At 41.0% G+C, this 19799-nt stretch overlaps 1 protein-coding gene across 6 annotated transcripts in view; it reads left to right on the top strand.

Moving 5' to 3' along the window:
• The window catches only part of anks1b (ankyrin repeat and sterile alpha motif domain containing 1B), a 230817-nt gene that overhangs the window by 110936 nt on the left and 100082 nt on the right, over positions 1 to 19799 (top strand). For all 6 annotated transcript variants that reach the window (XM_040141493.1, XM_040141449.1, XM_040141456.1 and 3 more), the window contains exon 11: positions 11712 to 11868. In XM_040141493.1, coding sequence (XP_039997427.1) covers positions 11712 to 11868 — 157 coding nt within the window. The remainder of the gene's footprint in view (positions 1 to 11711; positions 11869 to 19799) is intronic.

Genomic DNA, 19799 nt, shown 5'->3' on the forward strand with positions numbered 1-19799 from the left:
AAAAGGGGAGATAGATAATGAGCGAATGTAGGAAAAAGATACGGATAAAGAGAGGTCGGCAGGGTTGCCAGGCAACGCAGAAACTCATGAGATGTCAGGTGTGGGATGTCTGACATTGACAAATCTGTCACCATCAGCACAGATGTGTCACAGCACTGTGCCGCACGCACACACGTCAGTGTTTCCCACCAGTGTCTCCAAGCTTCGCCTGATTTCGCCTTTACTACGTCCTTCCTGTTCTTCCTCTGTCTCCCTCCTTCCCCACAGTTACTTACACTTCCCTATCAGTTTTCCTCACTTCCTCCGGCTCTGTTTTCCTTTCATTAAGAGGTCACCCTGGACCTTTTTAATGTTATCAGCCCGGGCGGTTTTAATGAGTTGAGGAGGGAGCAGGCCTGTGTTGTGCTGGCACAGGTGAAGATCAGAAGCCCGTGAGGGCTCTTGAAGATGTTAAGGAACATCAAAGGCAGGTGTGTCTGAGAGGCCATAAGAGCCTGCAAATGAAGGGCTGAACGTGTCCTGTGGGAGAATGGGGGATGTCTTTGGTTTTGCTCACAACGTTTCAAATTGTCTAGCCATTTTGTGTAATGTTGAAATTGAGTAGTTCAATATTGTAGAAAGTTTGGGCTGTAACAATGCCATGATATGGTTAAAGGAGAATAGTTTCACCAGCCGTTGGCAGTCTTTAGGATAAGTTAAGATGTACAGCTGCTGGCTGTAGCTTCATATTTACCCAGCGGACATGAGTGTGATATCAATCTTCTCATCTAACTCTTGGCAAGAAACTAAACAAGTGTATTTCCAAAAATGTCTAACTATTCTTATGAGAAAATAAAGTAAAAAACGAAGCTGAAGTTGAAGTATAATTTCATGAAGCTTCTTAGCCATTTCTTAGTTTTGGATATTTCAGTGTAAAGTCCAAGTAATGGAATTTCTTAAAGTAAAACAGCACAGCACCCATTTTCACAACTTTGAACTCCCCCAACCTAGTAGACACTTCTAGGTGTAACTTATTTAATGTTTACAGAACTGATCTCTGAGTCGGCTCCAAACCAACTGACACCATGTCAAAGAAGTTGAGTGTAAACGTTGCAAACAGCAGTTTGCATTTCAGAGCTCAAAAACAAACATGGCGTATCATCTCGAAAGGGTAGGCTAACTTCCCTGCGTTAGGATGCTCCCTCAACTTTCGTGTTTAACGCCTGAGGCTTTGTGTATATATTCCTAAATAGTTCTTGTTGTGGGATCACCGCGATATAGTTCTATTTTCAGAACATGAAAAACGGGCAGGTAGGCGCTGTTTGGCTCTGAGTCTGTTATCATTTCAGTATAAGATAATTAGGTTAAAATGATTTAATATGCTGCAAACAATAGCTTTATATGTTCATTTATAATTCATTTAGGCTAATAAGGCAACCAGGTAGAGTGCATGAAGCTCACTGCGGCAGATTCCCTCCCCCCACGACCAATCGATTTGGTTGAAGACTAGATCCGATTTCAGTCAACCAAGATTTTCTTTGGTTGACTACAGCCCTACTAGCTTCTCATACTGAACGTGAGGATTTATTGCTTTTCTTTTGTCATACGTATAATACCTTTGGACTAATGGTTGGATAAAAAAAGCAACTTCAGCTCTGGGAAATTACAATGGGTCTTTTTCCCTATTTTCTGGTATCTTAACCAAACGAGAAAGTAATAAGCAGATTCATTAATATTTAAAATAATGGTTTGTTGCAGTCCTAGTTGAGTGAAGTGGAACATCTGTGTTTTGTAATTTCTTTTATTGTGAATCAAGGAGGTCTCTCTCTTTGGTCTCTAAGTTTCAATTATATTTTTCAGTTAATTATTCATTTTATTATCCTAAACCACAAATTAATGTTAGAAAAACCTCAAAATTCAAAGAGTCCAATTCTTTCTTACTGTTTTTCTCTTATTTCCTCTTTCTCCTTTTCTCTTTCTGCTGCTCTGTCTCTCTGCAGGGTTTGATGCAGGTCTGTGCTTACAGTTAGTGCTTGTTAGTGGCTTTATGCCCTGTATATTCTGCATCCATAGACTGTCTTCCTGTCTAACTGACCCTCAACACACACACCTATAGCTCTTGTCAAATACTTTCTACTGAAATAGAGTGGCAGACACACGTATGCTGCCCTTTAGTAAATGGAGATATTCTGTGTGGTTGTGTGGTTTATACTTCCCGCTGGGGTTCAGATATCTTGTTGTCCTTGAGGTAAACAGGGAAAGGGAGAAAATATTGGGGAATAAGGACTAGGAGCTACAATAAAGAGAGACCAACAACTAGTGTTGGGTTGCCCTTTAGCAAGGCATTCAATCCTAAAATGCTTCAGAAGAGCCATCAGAGTGATGGAATGTGTGCAGTAATTTAGTATCAGGGTGTTTCGAAACCAAGCTTACATCCCAAGGATTAACACACAACACACACACACACACACACACACACACACACACACACACACACACACACACACACGTTTGCACGCACAGGTGACAGAGAGAGATAAGGGGAGAACTTGCTTTGTGTTTATTTATGTATAAATCAACTTAAGATGTGGTAACTAGGCTTCTCTGTCCCTCGTATTTAAAGAGGATAAATACGATGAGCGCTGCCGTCGGTTCATCATTAAAGAAAATTCACTGCTCACATTAGTGGCGTGCGACGACTTTAACAGACAGGCAAGCAGAACAGAACTCGACCCTAACTCCTCGTCGTCAGACGTGTTAACAAAGGTGGTTAGTAAGACACCTTCTACTGATTTGAGATGATAAATCACAGTGTAATTTGCTCATTTACTTGCTACTACTGCCTCTTAACACTTAGGAAGAAAAAGACTGTTGAAGTAATTATCTAATGTGCAAGTACAGTTTCCACACACATCTGCGGATGTGTATAATAACGCGTGCACTATCATAACTGATCTCAGAACGGTGGAAGCTGAGTTAAGAGCATCTTGAAAAAGCACACTTGTCTGTAGCTAAGTATAGATAGTCACCCGCCGAAGATACCAGGGCTATACACAATGTGCATTCAAGCGTCCAAAAAATTGCTGCTCCCTCCGCTGCTTGAGGAACCCCAGCCTTTGTCAACGGGACACGGCCACGCCCGCGAAAATGGCAGAAACGATAGCTGCAACGGCTGGTAGTCAACCTAGCTTCCAGAGACAGTAGCCTACTGCGGCCACAGGAGGGCAGTAAATTACAAGATGAACGCAGCTACAAAAAAATAAATAAATCAGATCCTTGACAGGACTGAACGCTGTTCTTAGATGTAAGGAGAGATATCGCCTCCACTTTATCGTTCTAATCGATGTCTGTTTTTAGGGTGAACCCTTTCCTGGCTGTGGCTTCGTATTTAGACATGAGAGTGGTATCGATCTTCTCAGCAAGAAAGCGAATAAGTGTATTTCAACATAGTCTAACTATTCATTAAAGAGCGTATGTGGAGACTTCACTAGAGGTTTCTGAGCTGCAGTTTGATGCGAAAGACCCCCCCCCCCAGACTGACATCATGGGGCAGTTTAGCGGTGCTAATGTTCCATTTCCTTCGCCTTTTTTGTTCACTTTGCTTCTCATTCTTCTTACTTTTATCACATTCGAACAGTTTTTCTCTCTCTGACTATAGTGAACATTTTCAGGTGCTTTATAGTGTCCTTACAGATAGTGTATTAACCAACAGAGAACAGTTTGGACTTGATTTTTTTTTTATAAGGAAATGTGTGGTTTGGGTTTTTGCACAAATATCATGTGATAGTATAATCTGACTGGTGGACTTTTAAAAAATGGGTACAAAAGAGATTTATTGTAGTTTTTTAGTGGTTGCAGAACCTATAATAGTTGGGAGCCCCATCACGACATGTACTATCCCCAGAACAAAGCCCGTCAAAAACAAGGGCAGATCAGCTGTCATGCTGTGCTGTTGGCACATTAGTAAGATGTGTGAATGTGTGTGTTGGCGGTTGATGTGAAACTGATGGGAGCAATAAGCGTCCTCTAAAGCAATTCCCCTTATCATGATTGAGATACAAAAAGCAGAGCACCCATAAAAGTAATAAATGGGAAGTTTTTTCTAATACCGTGAGCCACCATAAATGCACTGCTGGGTACACAAACAAGGAAACTCATTCAGCACAAGGGAGTCACTGAGTTATTTCATTATTTTATTGTTTTCTTTCTATTTTATGAAAGAAAGTGAAATAAATATTCTGTAGTTGCTTTTAATTTCAAGCATACAGCATACACTGTAGTTAAATACAATAAGGATTTAGATTAGAAACAATAGTAATAAACATAATGTTTGATGCTTAAAAATCATACTTGTGTCTCACAGAAATGTTCACAAGTTAAACTCATGGTAAGAATGCATGCCTAAGGATTTTGAACCAGAAGCAGCAGCTTTTCTCATCACTAAGATGTGGCTAAAAGTGGAAAGCATTTGTTGGAAAGAAGTATTTACCCACAAACAACAGCCAGGCACAGTGGCCGTGTACAGCATCCCGAAGACTTGTTTTAACAGTGAGACTGGCAAGATTACAGACCTTTGTACCTGTATAAAGACACAAACCTGTGCTCACTAACAGTATCTGGCCACATTCAATATAGCCAGTGACGCTCCATTGAAGTATTGGGCGAACTGTTGTTGGTGAAAATGGTAACGTTATAAATATTATACTTGCTCAATATTGATCATTGTGAGCATGTTAACATCTTGACACGAACATCCAGTGCAAAATACCACTGTGTATAGCCTTACAGAGCATCTAGCATGGCTGCCTAGAATGACTTTTTCAATATCACAAAAAGCCATGTTAAGATAGGTCAATTAACGCACACCCATGAGATGGATATTAATCTCTTTATCGTACTCTCGGAAGGAGTGTGTATTTTCTTGCATATTAGCTTCTTTTGCCTGTTTTGATTTTTTTTTCTTTTTTTAATTAATTTATTTTTTTTTATTGGGACAATCTTACTTGATTTTCTATCCTCTGTTTTTGGTCAGTATGTCTCTCCACTACTGTCCTCTCATGACCACGAACCTCCCTCCATCTCTCCCCTCAATGAGGCCCTCAGAGGGTCCATTGTCCTTTCTGGTGTCCAGCCCGCCCTTTTTCTCTCTAATCAAATAGCGTTCATGAGGAAATGCCAGCAAATTATAGCCTCTATTCATATCTGATGGCCTATGAACTCAGTGTACAGTGTATGAAGCAGTAGGTTGGTTGGTGTAGCTTACAACATAGAGTTAAACTGAGACAGGCAGAGGAAGAGAGAGTCACAGGATTAAGATAGAAGTTCCTCGGACGTGACCAGAGCAACAACATATTTCCTATTTGTGTTATCAGCTATGCGCATGAACACACACACACAAACACTGTACACAACACAAGCGGACTCAGTTATGCACACATATTGAGCTCTTGCACATACGAGGAAGTGAGCACATAAGCCCTCATATGATCACACGTTAACTGTAACTACTGCAAGCACACAGACCCGTTCAAGTACCACACTGCATTATTACACAGATATAATCACACACTGTTACGTACAATCCTTCGGTCAGATGTGCAGGCGCCATCAAACACTCGCACACACACACTCAAACTTTTAATCTGGCCTCTGCAGTCGGACGGGAGCTGCATACGACCTGCTAATTAGTGGCCAGAGGAGGCCTCTGTTTGTCTGCTCTCTTCCTGCTCGGCTCAGACACAAGTTTCTCTGTGTCCTATCTCTGCCCTAAAAGATAGAGAGGGAAGGAGGGTGGAGGGTAGAGGGAGGGAAATGAATGAAGACCGAGTGTGTTTGTTTGTAGGAGGGACTGCTCATATCGCACCGCATGAAGCCATTTTTTTCCCACTTTTTAAAGCCTTCTGACCCCTCCAAGGCTGAGAAGGACGAGGAGTGAGGACACCATCAAAAGATCAGGTAGCTAGAACTGTTGTCAAACTGCCGGATTCATATGATCTCCACATTCGGTTGCTCCCAGGCTTCCCTGTGGACTTGAGTGTAAGGGATTTTCTCGCCGTGACTGTCCTGTTTGAGATTCAGTGCAAAAAGAGCAAGTCAATTGCTCAAATTTTAAGCTTGTTGCTCGCTTCCATGCGCCTGAATTGACTATTTTCCTGTCTCTTTCTTGCCGTCTTCTGTGTGGGAAATCAAGCATTTTGCCTGGACTCGATTCCCATTTTTGTGTTTGAGGAAATCTCTGCCTCAAACTGCCCTGCACTCCCACTTCCTCTGCTTCCCTTCCTCAGTACGAACTCATTTTCCTCTTCCCGCTCTGTCTCTGTCTCATGCTCCTCTCCTTGGGATTTGCTGACCCAAACTCCAAAGTAAGTGTTGAGTTGGATCATGGCATCCTTTCATCTACCTAATGTTTTCTTCTCCCATGCTTTTTCTCGCTCTGCCTCTGTCTTTATACCAGCCAATGGGTTTTTGTAACGCCTGTCAGCTTTGCCCTCACTCTTTCCCTTTCTGTTTCTTCCCAAGCTGTTCCGCTAAAAATGTAGAGATTTGGACTAACAGGAATGATGAGAGATGATATATAGGCGATGGATAGAGATAAGAAGTAGAAGTAGAAAAATAGCAACAGCACTCAGTAGGGGAGAGAGAAATTAATTTACAGTACACGCTATGGGTGATTCCTTGTCTCTTGGTTCTTTTATAGATAATTTCAGGCACGTTTCTCAGTCATTTCCTGCCCTCTCTTTTCTTTCACTCCTTTTCATTATATTTTATGTTCTCTCCCCGAAGACATTGCAGAGGAATCTCTTTCCCGACTGCATTTTGTCTCAGAGCTTTTCTCGTGCTTTCCCTCACTGCATCTATTAAAAAACCTGCTCTACCTGTGGCATTTTAAAACTCATGCAAATTCATTGTCAATTCATGATAATGCCCTGGTAATTACAGTGAACAAAAATGAGACCATGGGTGAGATGATGGTTAGCCCTCAATCTCACATTTCTCTTGTGCTGATGTTTTATTTTCAAGTCCCATTAATCTTGTCACTTCCTTCTCGCAAAGACAATCGTTCCACTTGTCTCCGTTTCCATTTGAATGACTTTCACTCCCAGTAACTGCCTTAACTTAGTAAGCTTTATCTCGAAGTGCTTCTGAAGAACTGCACCGTCTTCCAGCTTTGTGCCACAGAGCAATCGAGTCCATTTCCTGGTGACGCACACTGAGAGTAAGCTCACATTCACACAAGAGACAAGGCTTCTCAGGAGAAATCGGGTCCTGTAGTAACCTGGTTACCGTACATCCACGTGTACTTGCAGCAAGTCAGTGCCCATGGACCGAAGATGAAAAATAGCCTTTTGGCTACCTCCGGCACATATGCAGCAATGTTTATTAATGTGCATTGTCCTTGTTAAATAAATTACAATAAATAATACATAATATATATCTCCCCTACAACCGACCTTATTTAGAAAGCATGGCTTATTTACTTTAACTGTAGTAGTGATACAACACATTGTTTGAAGTGTTCCTTACACAGTGTCTGAATTTTACAAATAACGATCTAGTGACCTTTCCTCTCATTCAGCCTCCCTGTTACAGTAATGCTTTCTGCCAGAAATTACATTTATATGCTACTAATTTGAAACCTCAAATACGTGTAATGTCCCTGGGATTAATCTTTTTCTATCAACATTAAGAGGAATGTTGATCATGAAGGTATCAATAAAATCTTCCCGCAGTATCCACTCTTGCAATACGGTACCCGCTTGTAAGCAATAAAAGCATGATTAAAAATTTTTTATGGTTGTGTTTAGACATTCGCAGCACTTGGTTAAGGTTAGGGAAAAGATCATGGTTCCTGTTAGATGATTTAAAAAGAGTCAAAACTGACCTGAAGCATGAGACAGGATGTGTTTGATATATTGACTTTTAACCAAAACCAAAGTCTTTCCCCAATCTCAATCAAAGTACTTTTGGATGCGAACCTCAGTCACTGGTGTCGCACGCCTGTACTTTCTACACCAAGATTAGAAGTCAGGGGATCACCAAAGTCAGTAGGATTCATCTTCCGTGGACCATGAATGTCTGTTCAAAATTTCATGGCCATCCAATAGCCTCGAAACTTTAGTCTGGATCAAAGTGTTGAACTGACCGACCGACCGATTGACCAACATTGCCAAACATGGAGCCATTCTGCTAGTATCGTTAGAAGGCTAATTAGAAGCCCAGTTACACATATACGTGGCTTTCTCCATTAAACCTAGCTGGAGAAATTGGGTCTTGTTTATCCACTATAACCCAATCACAGAAAGCAGGTTTCTGGTTTACATGACATTTAAGAAATCACCTTCCTGCAGAAATCCAACTGTAACCCTGTTACTTAAGTGCATGTAAAGACACTGTGTGAGGTACGGTGTAGAGACCATCAGCTTCATTTTTTTAATCACATTTATGTCAAAGTCTCAAAATTAATGTGAAGATGAATCATTGCACCTTTAATCGGAGCTGTCAGATGAGTTCATCGGGAGCAGAGTTTTTATGTCCCTGAAAGTAGCAGTGAACTAGCAGCAGCTCCGTATGACTCTGTCAAGAGTGTTCTCAGCCTTTCCTTCGGCCATGTGAGTGAAATCTGCAGCTAACCAGGCTGTCACCTCAAATCAGTGTCAGTCGAGGCCAGGCCACCTGCAGAGTGAAAGCATAAAAGACTGCCTGGATCTCCATTAGCTTGTAATGGCAGTCTAATTGAGTTCTGATGGAGATAGAAAAAGGAGGGGGGGTTTAGTTTGTAGGCCTTTTAATTAAGTGTGGTGTGAGTGAGAGATATATAGAGACTGATTGCTCTATCAGCCAGAATGATTCATCAATTTTGAGTGTGTTCGGTGTGTGATTGATGGCCTGGTGCAGTCTGGGTAATGTAGTAGCAAATGATGACAAGAAGAGTAATGGCTGCTGAATGAGGAAAGGAGGTTGGGAGAGGGCGAAGGGGGGCAGGAGATAGTTAGAGGCTTGAGAAATATATCTGGAGTGTGGTTAAGAGCAGGCGTCTCCACACCCACAACTTATTGCCATGGTGACAAGTTTACCATTGATCCCATTAGCAAGGGTACAACCAGGGGCAGGTTGCCAAGTGACACTTCAGAAATGATGATAGTGTTGTGTTATGGGAAAAAGGCAGACATCCAGAGGCCGCGTTGCTGGAAAGGAATGTTTTGTCTCTTTGGCTGAAATGGCGCTCGCCTCGGTAACCTTTTCCTGTGCTTCACATCACTCACTCTTGTTTTTCATTCTTTCTGGGTACACATCTGCCTCGGAGATAAGGGACCTTTTGGTCTTCAGCTCTCTCTCTCTGAGCCCTTTGGGGCTCAACCTTTTCACCAGTGCTGCAGCAAAGTGCAATCTGAAATTCCCCTCAAATACACAGAGAGAACTCTGTTATATAAAGGTCCCAAAGAAACATTTTCTTAAATGTAACTCTGAATTAATTGTCACCAAATAGACACACTGCATGTCCCTCTTGGTGAAAATCATTGACGTATTTCATATAGTCTGCAAATTACAATATAGGCCTTTGACTCTCTATTCAGAGTGACTTACAATAAGCTACACAAGCAAAAAACAGTATTAAGAAAAGTGAATGAAAAGCATCCTTCCTATTAACAGTCTAATAACATACTATCAAGAATAACAACAAGCGAGTCCCCCCCCCCCCCATTTATAAGCTTTTTTTGGTGAGAGCTAGAGCTTGATGGAGGAGTGGTGAGGCCCACCTCTACCATAAAATCGATAGAGACTCAAGGTTTGTTTTTTTTTTCTTTAGGAGATCATTTATTATTTACTCTTTTAAAGATTATATATTTTCATTTTGCCTTGACAAGACAGTTAAGAGCGAGACAGAAAGCCAGGAGATGTGTGGATCGAGGATGTAGGATGAACGACAAAGATGGATTTGTAGCAGTCAAGCCTTAGATGAGCTTGGAATGGCAGCTACTTAGAGCTCTTTGTGAGGCTGCTGTGCCTGATCCCTCAGAGGTTGTGGACACCAAATCCGCGGGATCAAGTTCTGGCTGCTGTGTTGACTGGGTAGGACAGTTGGTTGTCGAGGATCACGCTCGGGTTATCGGTGGACTGGGAGTCAGGAGAGATGGTGAGACACACATTTGTAGGAGAAGTGCACCTGTTTCCTTTTCTGAGCCAATAACACATGTAGATAACAAGATGACATTTCGCTTGTACTCAGCAAAGGAAGCCCTGTTTGAGATTATTATGAATGAGTAATGAGAATTTTGGCAGTATCCCTGTAACTTGAAAAGGTCAGACATTTAACCATTTTGCTGGCCCCCTGGAGTTTGTACATTTTTGGTTCTGAGATTGGTCGGGCGCTTAGACCCCAGTATATACCAGCCTGCAGGTCCTTTCTTGTCTGGTTTTCTTAAGACAGTGCTTTTAATGTTAAACAAAAAATATAATGCTTTGTTTTAGTTTTGGGTTTCACTTTTTCACACTTTGGAAACCTCAGTGGTGGATATGTTAGGAATGAAACTCAAGATATATTTCAAAGAAAAACACATGACTGTAAAAGAATTCCAGCTGCCTGCTGGAGACAAAGTAGACAGTTTCAATAAATTTAGTTGTTTTGCTCTTTGCTAAATTTAATTCACACCATGTGATGAGACCGTGAAGCTTTTGCACCATCAAAGATAGAGTTTAACAAAAGCTACCTCTTTCATTAGTTAGGGAGTTAATAAATTGAAATAAAGCCTTTTAATCTCATATTTTAAGGTTGTAGATCATGAAACATAACTGAAAAATATACAGGATTTTAGATATTTTCTAGAACAATTATTGTATAAAACCCTTAAACCTAACAATGACGGACTGATTTTCCACAAATTGCGGCAATTTCATGACAATTTAGTGTTCATTCAAAACATTTGCTTGCAATTCAACACAAGATTGCCTCTGAATAGCCCTAATCCTTACTAGTCTCAAAACTTCTGTAGCAGATGATTGTCGAGACCTTTAGACTTTTTCTTTCTTTTAAGAAAGCTCTAGCAAAATATTGTTGATCACAGTGATCACAGAGAACAAATCTCCTGAAGGGACTGTTAAGAGACTCTACAATAAAATCTATAGGATTGAAAGAAGAAACCCTTTCCAACCCTTTATTTTCAGCGTTTGGTTTGAACACTGGCCTAAATCTTTCATGATAATTGAACTGTATGAATGTGGTTGGACTTTAATGGTAGCCTTAAGCTGAATGAGAGCTACTGACCTGATGTGTTTGGTTGATTTTTTTTTTGTTTTTTTTTGTTTCTTTGTTTCTCATGCACCTCGGGCAAAAGTGAACAAAAAGATGGACACCAATCGCCCTGGAAAAACAATGTTTGCCACACATTTGAAAGTCCACATCAAATGCCTTTTTTTTGGCTTTTTCTTTCGCTGAATCTCTGTTGTTCGCCTCTTCACTCTGCTTTCCGAACACTAATAATTAGCATAATACATCATGTGTTGGTCTACTGGAAGGGATAATAGATCAGTATGGCATAATTAATAATGAAGTTGGTGGTGTGGCTTTGTTTAGCTAAATGAACACTTCCTGCTGGAGTCATTCAAATTAAACGGGCACATTTATGTTTCGGAAACCTTTGCCTCTTAAGTCTTGCCATCGTGTCACTGGATAATGTGGTATATTTCACAAATTGCCCTAACATTTCTCTGTTTTCTGTCTGTCCCTCTCCCAGGACACAAAGCATTCAGCCGAGATTGTCACATCACCATCTCTGGATGTTTTCCTTCCAGAGGACGAAGACAACCCGTACGAGTCTGTGACCACCGCCGTCACACGCAAACCCTGCTCACTCGATATCAGCCACCGGCTCAACGCCTGTCCCCGCAATGGTAGGACAAAGTATTAAACTCACCTTTCAATCAGCATGTTACCTGCCATTTCATTTCCTAAAAGTAACTTAAGAGTAACTTAATACCAGGGTGCAAAGCAGTGTCTCACTGCCCCCTATTTCAAATCAGTTTTACCCCTGTCCCAACCCTGCTTCACTGTTGGTTGTGGTTGGGTGTGCTTCAGTACATCTGTAACCACACCCAATAGTGAGTCTTCAAGTACACTTTTACATCCATGCAGCATTATGAGATGTAAAACAGCTGGGGGTCAGCAAAAGCAAGATTTTCTGGAGGGCTTTAAGTTGCTCTTTGAAATGTTTACACTATCTTGTGATAGTAACTTGGGCCACACTGCAAAGTGAGGTGTGCTTTCATTAAGCAACTGAAAACCTCACACCCCACCCCCTTTTTTTTTTTTTTAAATCACAAATCGCAGTATTTTAGTTGTTTTTTTTGTTTCTCAATCAGCTTTTCTGTCAGACAAAATCAGTTCAAGTCCTCACCTTTTTAACAAAACGATCGCTGACATCAAAGTTGGACTCATTTTGGAAAGACATTCTACCCTATCATGATCTATAGCAAGTATGCCAAATGACCTTTTTGTTCTCCCAAACCTCCTTCAGTTTACTGCTGTATTCTGTCATGGCACAGTAATGGATTTATGAGTTTGTTTTTACAGAATTTCAAAGGCTAAAAATATTACCAGCGCTATGAAATGATTCAACACAGATTCTTCTGGTACAGAAAATGTAGAGTGAGCCGTCAAACTCTTGTCAGCCAGGTTTGTCGCTGGATCAGCTGACCATGCAAAACTGACCATAACCCAAAACAGCACGGAACCAACAAACTATGTTTTTCAGTTGTTGTGTAAACATACTGTTAAATTGAACCAGTGAGCGTTGGGGTCCCGATCATTGCTGACAGCTCTTTCACTCTTGTCTTTTAATGTATTAGTTTCTCGTGGATCTTTGTACACACTTTTGGACTTTTGAACCTTTAATTTTTCATATGCTGGGGCGACCAGTAACCTATTAGTTAAGGTACATACCATGTAACTACCACCTCCCGTCTACCTGTGTTGTCACCTTTGGTATATTACTTGGTCAAGTAATATATGTAGTATATAGTAGTTCTACATTACACCTTATCTACAAATAGGAGAAACATATCATTTACTCCCCCACACACATAAAGTGCGAGTTGACTCGGGGTCTTCTCGACCCAAAAACTTTTAGGGGATCACCCTAATTGCAAGTGATGGTGAGGGATTTTACATTTGGGTCATGTGTGTTAGTATTACTGTTCTAAATACCAACTGCTTGTTCATTCCGTATTTTAAGCCCCCTTCCAGACAGGAAACCTTATTATCAAACTTTAAAGGTGCATTAGTTGATTTTCGGCCACTTGGGGGCAGCACAACAAGCAGTAAAAACAATATGGACATATCCTGTCTAAAAAAGTAACTATTCAGGGCTTAATTCCTGATTCAGTTTACTTTTTCACTGCCATCCACATTGTCTTCAACTCTGTTTTCAGTGTTGGATTCAGTGTGAGCTAATCCTCCAGCCTCAGACCTTTGAGTCGATTCTGTTTACTCATCACTTGTTTGGTCTGTGGCGTTATACTTCGACTCCCATGACAACAAACACCCACAACGTGTTCTTCCCTTTCACTCAGCTCCTTAGAGATGCTACACGCTGCAGGTTGTCACGGCAACTGCATCACCATCTGGTGAGTCACCTGTATGTTGCCATGGGAACTATCTTGCTAGTGACAGTAGAGGCCTGTTTTGTTTGTTTTCAAGCATGTTTCGTCCCACGTTTAGCTGTTACATCTCGTCTGCGATTGGCTGCAGGATAGAGGAGAGCTGAACTGTCAACAGTGTAGTGTGTTTGTGTTTGTCCGTGTGTGTGTGTGTGTGTGTGTGTGTGTGTGTGAGAGAGAGAGAAAGACAGTGAACTTTGAGGTTAGTTGTTCTATGTCAAAGTGTCTGTTGGTAGAAATTTGCTCCACTGACGTAAGTGAACAGTGTGGGTTGTTTTGTTTGTCCTCAACTCTCTGAGCGCTGTTACCTGTTGTTATGCTGTTGCCAAATGAGAGACAGACATAGAGAGAGTATGGAAATGAGAGTAAGCGAGACATAAGCAAGTACTTGGGGAGCAAAAAATAAAAGGTGCCAAAGTCAGAAGAGAGAAGAGGGGAGAATGAACTCCCTACATTCCCATGTCATTGGTATAAATGACTATAAATGTATTATGCCTTACAGGCTGCAGATACTGTCTTGTTGCAGAGATGTGGAACGTAATGAAAGGTGGAAGAGTCTGCGATGCAGAGAGGGCAGATTATAAATTCAGCTGACGAAGTTAGAAGGTCGTCTCAGGCTAAGCCAACTACATGAATGTGAAACTTTGGCGCAGCAGGAGGGAAAATCCTGGATTCCTGCTTCGAGTCCAGTCACACGTCAGGCTAATTGGACATGGGTGTGAGTCTCTCTTTATCTGGCTCCGTGAGGAAGGCAATGATGGTGAAGAAACACGGAGAAAGAGGGAACTGAGTTGAGAGGAAAGAGAAAAGAGGAAAAGGGAAGAGCAGAGAGAGACTTGGTGCATTACACTGCAAAAAATGATCTCTCTCTTAGTCATCTGGTCTGCTATTGAGTCTTAAAATCCTTCTTGTGGTTAATGTTATATTGTGCAAAAATAAGAATATACCAAAAAAGAAAAATTATATAATAGTACAAAACATAAGGTTAGTATACATCATGCATGTGATAACCCCAGTGTGTAAAGAGCATATCAAGTAGAAATGGAGGAAGGGAGGCTTAAAATGAGTATCAATGACAGGGTGATAAATGTATGCAAACAAATAGTAAGTGAATAGGCAGAAGGAGCGGAAAATAGTACAAACATGAATTGCGTGAAAGTTGGAAAGGTAAGTGCAATATGTGCTAATATACATATGTTTATTTCTGAAGAAAATTATAGTACAACTAAGACACTGGCATTTGTTTCAAAGCAGCAACCTGTTGATATTCGGCTGACTACCCGTACCCATGAGCTCCCAGTTGAGGACCAGCTGACTATCATTAGGTGACAAAGGGCAGGGTGACGCAGAGGTTTTTAGGTGTAATACAATTAAAACAAGAGGCCATCAAGCTATTTCTTGGTTTAAGAAAGACAAAAACATTTAAAAAAGTGAATGTGGGACTGAGGGACTGTCGAGATGACTTTTCTTTTTTTTTGCAGTGTAAGCCTTGCCTGATATCCGCCCGTCCGCTGCTGCTGGCTAGTTATCAGCAGCTGTGGGCTGCTGCAGTCTCACAGTTGAGGAGACCAAGACACTCAACATCCTGCTTTTTCGTGTCTCTGCTTCTTGGAAATCTCCCTCCCCCTCCTTCTCTTTTTACTTTACTTTCATTCTCTTCCTTCTGGCTTCCTACAGCTATTGTCCTTAGATTCTCCACTGTTAGCGGCATGATCCCACTTTTGACACTGCTGTTTTCATGAAAGATCACATTTGAATGTTATGCACCAAATCCCATTGCACCGCACGTCCACTGACAAGACAGCTGCCATTTCTGACAGTAAATAAATGGAATTCCTTTCTTTAATATGAAAAGTACGCTGAGTGAGCTTGTGTACATAATCCTACGACTCAATGAGTCGAATTAGCTCAGGAATATGCTTATCGTAGCGGAGGGATTCCTTTGTGATGGAATTTTATTTGTTCCAAATGAGGGAATCCATTTCTGCTGCAGCACTTTGCTGCAGATACATTTAGTGTTCATCTGTCAAATTCACTTCGTGTATTCTACACGCGTACAGATTGGGATAAAAATGTATACTGAATCCGAGTGTCAGTATAGAGGCTGTGTGTGTGTGTGTGTGTGTGTGTGTGTGTGTGTGTGTGTGTGTGTGTGTGTGTGTGTGTGTGTGTGTGTGCGTGTGTGTGTGTGTGTGTGTGTGTGTGTGTGTGTGTGTGTGTATTTGTGTGTACATATGTGTGTGTGCGCGCGTGTGTGTACGCGTCTGTACATATGTGTTTATATATGTATGTATGTATGAATATTGAAGTTTTGCACAGATCCTCTCAATGACAAACTTAACTTTTTTTCTCCATCGCTCAGTATTTAGAGCTTACTGCTTTAACCTGGAGATATTTCAGATTGGTTTTTTTTGTTTTGTTTTGTTTTGTTTTTTTGCATTTAATAGCAAAAATAAATAACTCACCATTTGTAATTCTGAAGTGAGTGCTATAAAATGATAAGCTTTTATAATCAGTTTTACCACAATAGTTTGAACCACAGGATCACAGTGCTTGACAGCCCGATAAAAGCAAAAGCAAGGTGTGATCCTGGAGATAGGGAGACAGGCGGCGGAGTGGCGGGGAGGGACCTGCAGGCGAAGCCTTGCAGCCTCCAGTCACGTATGGAGCAGATGGAAAAAACAGGTGCGAAAGTGCTTCTTTTCTGCTATCGACCGTCTCCTCTCGAGTAACACATACTTGTCTACAGCTGGTAAACAAGCCACTGCTGACGTGTGCAACATGAAAGTGCAAACCTGTCTGCATGTGTTCCTGCGTGTGTGTCCTCTAAAGTACTTCCAAAGTCCTGCATATTGTACTGGATATGTCAGTGAACTTTGTTTTGACAAATAGGTCAACACACAGGTAGAGATCTTGAATTTCCCATTTCTGACAGCAGTGTAGCAACAACAACTGGTCCTTTTCTCACTTTTTCACCGGATTTTGCTTTCCTCTTTGAGTTGACTGCAGATTTGCTGTGTTACAGAATTTCTAATGCTTAATATTGAATCAAAACGATCACAGCCCTGTTTCAGCTATGAATGAGCTCAAATTAGCCAGTCACAGGTTTGCACGTAGCGGTGTCGGTACCTCTAAGGTTTATGAATAAAGGTCCCAGTCTCAGTTTCTTCCTCTGCCTCTAATGTTATCTTCCATCCTCATTTCTCTCTAGTGGATAAAGCTGTGATGTTGCTCTGTCTTGCCCCATTTATCCCACTTTGGTTGGCGCTGGAGGCTTAGAGCGGCTAATGGCAGCAAATAGTAACTCCAGGGCTTTGCCATTAAAAGGGTCGAGGCCCACAAACTTTTTGAGGGACAGGAAATAGTGTCTTCCTCTTTGACAGCCGGAGGAAATCAGTGTTGAGAACTGGTTAACACATGCTCACGTTAGCACAGTTTTCCTTTTTTTTTTTTTTTCCATTTTGGGTCCTAGAATTCCATTCAAAATTAGTCTATTAGTTTTTAGGATGCCTGTACACTTTTAGGTTGTTTCAATTTTATAGTTTTATTTTCACTGTCTGTTTCATGGTGTTCATTCTATATTTTCATTCTGCATTTTTCCTTTTATTTTTGATTTTAACAAATGCCACGAACGGACCAAAACCAACCATGTGTTAGTCTGTCTCACTACTTTCTGACGTCCCTGCTTGGTCTATCGCAATCAGCTGAAGCCCATTTGTTTCTACTGAAGTTGTAAATCTCTAAAAACCAGACAGGAGCAAATGCTTCAGTTTTTAAAAAGGCTGTATAATTTCCTAAATCAGCTGGATACTTATTTTTTTCCTTTTCTTTTTTTTTTTTTTTTTAAGCAAATGTAACTCAAACCAGGAGTAAATAGTGTATTTATCAGGGACTTTTTTCAGCGGCGTAGTAATACACATTTGGTGCTCTAGTGAGTATTTCCAGCAGCAGGGTGGTGTGTGTGTTTGTGTGTGTGTGACATTGACTCAAAATAAACCACAGTCTGTGTGTTCATGGTAATGAAAGAACTTCTCACCCAGTGCAACAGTGTGGCTCATTGACGTGTTTGTAATAGTTTTTCGGACAGCAAATAGAGCCCCATGAGCCTTGGATACTACTACAGTTACTTATACTTGATAGTAAGATCGATTCATTGTTGGTTTTGGTCTATTCATGGGATTTGTTGGCAGTAAGAGTAATGTGGAGAATTACAAAGTGAGAACTGGCTAAATGTCCTCACTATAGATCATTCTGTAAAATCTTGAGCCCTGTTATAATTGTTTTTTTTTTTTTACAGTTGCTCAGTATTTGATCAAAGTTGAGAGGTCATGTTAAGAGCTTAGCTTTAATTTGCTACTCTTACATAGAATAAAAAATATGTGAGAGGAGCTGCACACGCGCACACCCGTGCAAACACACACAGATACAGTGCACATATGAAAAGGTACTTGTCAGAGGGGCATGGAGGCAGAACTCACAGCCTGAAATTGACATCTTTTGTCTTGGTAGGCAGGTAGGGAGAGGACAGCTGATTGGAATCGCTTGCTCACGCCAAGCGTTCACTTAAACACACTCCTGCGCGCCTGCAGTAGCAAGCTGTGCAGCTGGCCTTGGATGTACGCAGATGTGTGTGTGAAAATCCAGGCTCTGTCATGTTTTGTATCAGCGCACACATACTCTACTATGTATGCTTGGCACGCAACGACTATCTGAATCCTGTGAAACCTGTTAAAGCATTTCAAAGTTTCCCATTTTCCCAGAGGTTATTTCTCACTGTCTCTCACACACACACACACACACACACACACACACACACACACACACACACACACACACACACACACACACACACACACACACACACACACAAACCTGAACACAAGGATGCAAACAGTTTGGTGTAGTACCCTGCAGTTATTACATCAAGACAATCCTGCTTGTGTTATGTAAATGCACCTCAATATGAACATTCACACACAAGCACATATTCCCTTTGGCAAGGAGTTTCCCAGGAGTGAACCTAAGGCAGATCTGAAGGAAGCACACTCACAAACACAAACAAACACACACACACACACACACACACACAAACGTATCTCATATCCATCATCAAAGCCTCAGTGTTGACAGGCTTATTTACTTGATAGGACAAAACCTCAATCTCTATCTATATATATATTCCTCTGTTGCATCCTTCCTTTCTTCTCTCTCTCTCATTTTCCCCAGTTTTTATTTTATCTATTTACGCCTACATATAATCATAATTCAGCTCCAGCTAGCTCCTTTACGGTGTGTGTGTGTGCGCCTGCAGCTGTGTGCAATTGCACAACCTTAAGTAAAATCTAGTGAGTACCTCTGTCTGTGTTTGCAAATGCATGCCACACACACATGAAGAGAGACACAGAGCATGCTGTGAAGCTGTGTCACTTTTCTGAGGGAATAATGTGTGTGATTATGTCTCTCTCCATGTGACTGTTAAAATTCTAAATTGATATATGATGGAAGATGGAAATACTGAAGCAGGAGGGAGGCGTTTTCAGTTTTACACCAGCTTCATGATGGAGGTGTATGAATCGAAGAATTGCAGAAAGAAACACAAGAAAGAAACACAAGAAATACAAGGTTGATTTTTATTTAAATTTGAATAGTGTTTGGGGGCCGAGTTTTAGTTAAACAGTTTCAACACTGTTTGTTGAGTCTTTAAATTTGCTCCATGACACATACACACTCGGTTGAACCTTGGTCCTTTGTCTCTCTCTCTCTCTCATGCTAGTATATTGTTACTGCTAGTGTTTTCTCAGGGGTATGGATGCTTCTCCAGTAACTCCCACTGCTTTCTGTGTTTAATTTATTTCCTCCACTTCATTGAAGAAGTGAGTCAGAATATTTTCCAAAGTCCTTGCACTAAGTTGAATACATTTCCCAGAAAATGTCTGAAAATTAAACGTTATTAAAATGCTACTTCAGACCTTTTAAACTTGACTTCATATGCATACTTCGAAGCAAGTTGTCTAGATGCTGTGGACCAGAGAGCAAAGCTTTTTGAATCTTGTTTTTTGGGAAAGCGACAAGGCTATGAAGTCACTTACACAAGCAAAAACAGAAACGGGATTGGAAAGTGTATGAGCGGTACTTTTACTTTTCCACTCATCTCTTTAGTAATTCCG

Source organism: Xiphias gladius, chromosome 2, assembly GCF_016859285.1.
Source record: "Xiphias gladius isolate SHS-SW01 ecotype Sanya breed wild chromosome 2, ASM1685928v1, whole genome shotgun sequence".
NCBI classification, from domain to species: domain Eukaryota; kingdom Metazoa; phylum Chordata; class Actinopteri; order Istiophoriformes; family Xiphiidae; genus Xiphias; species Xiphias gladius.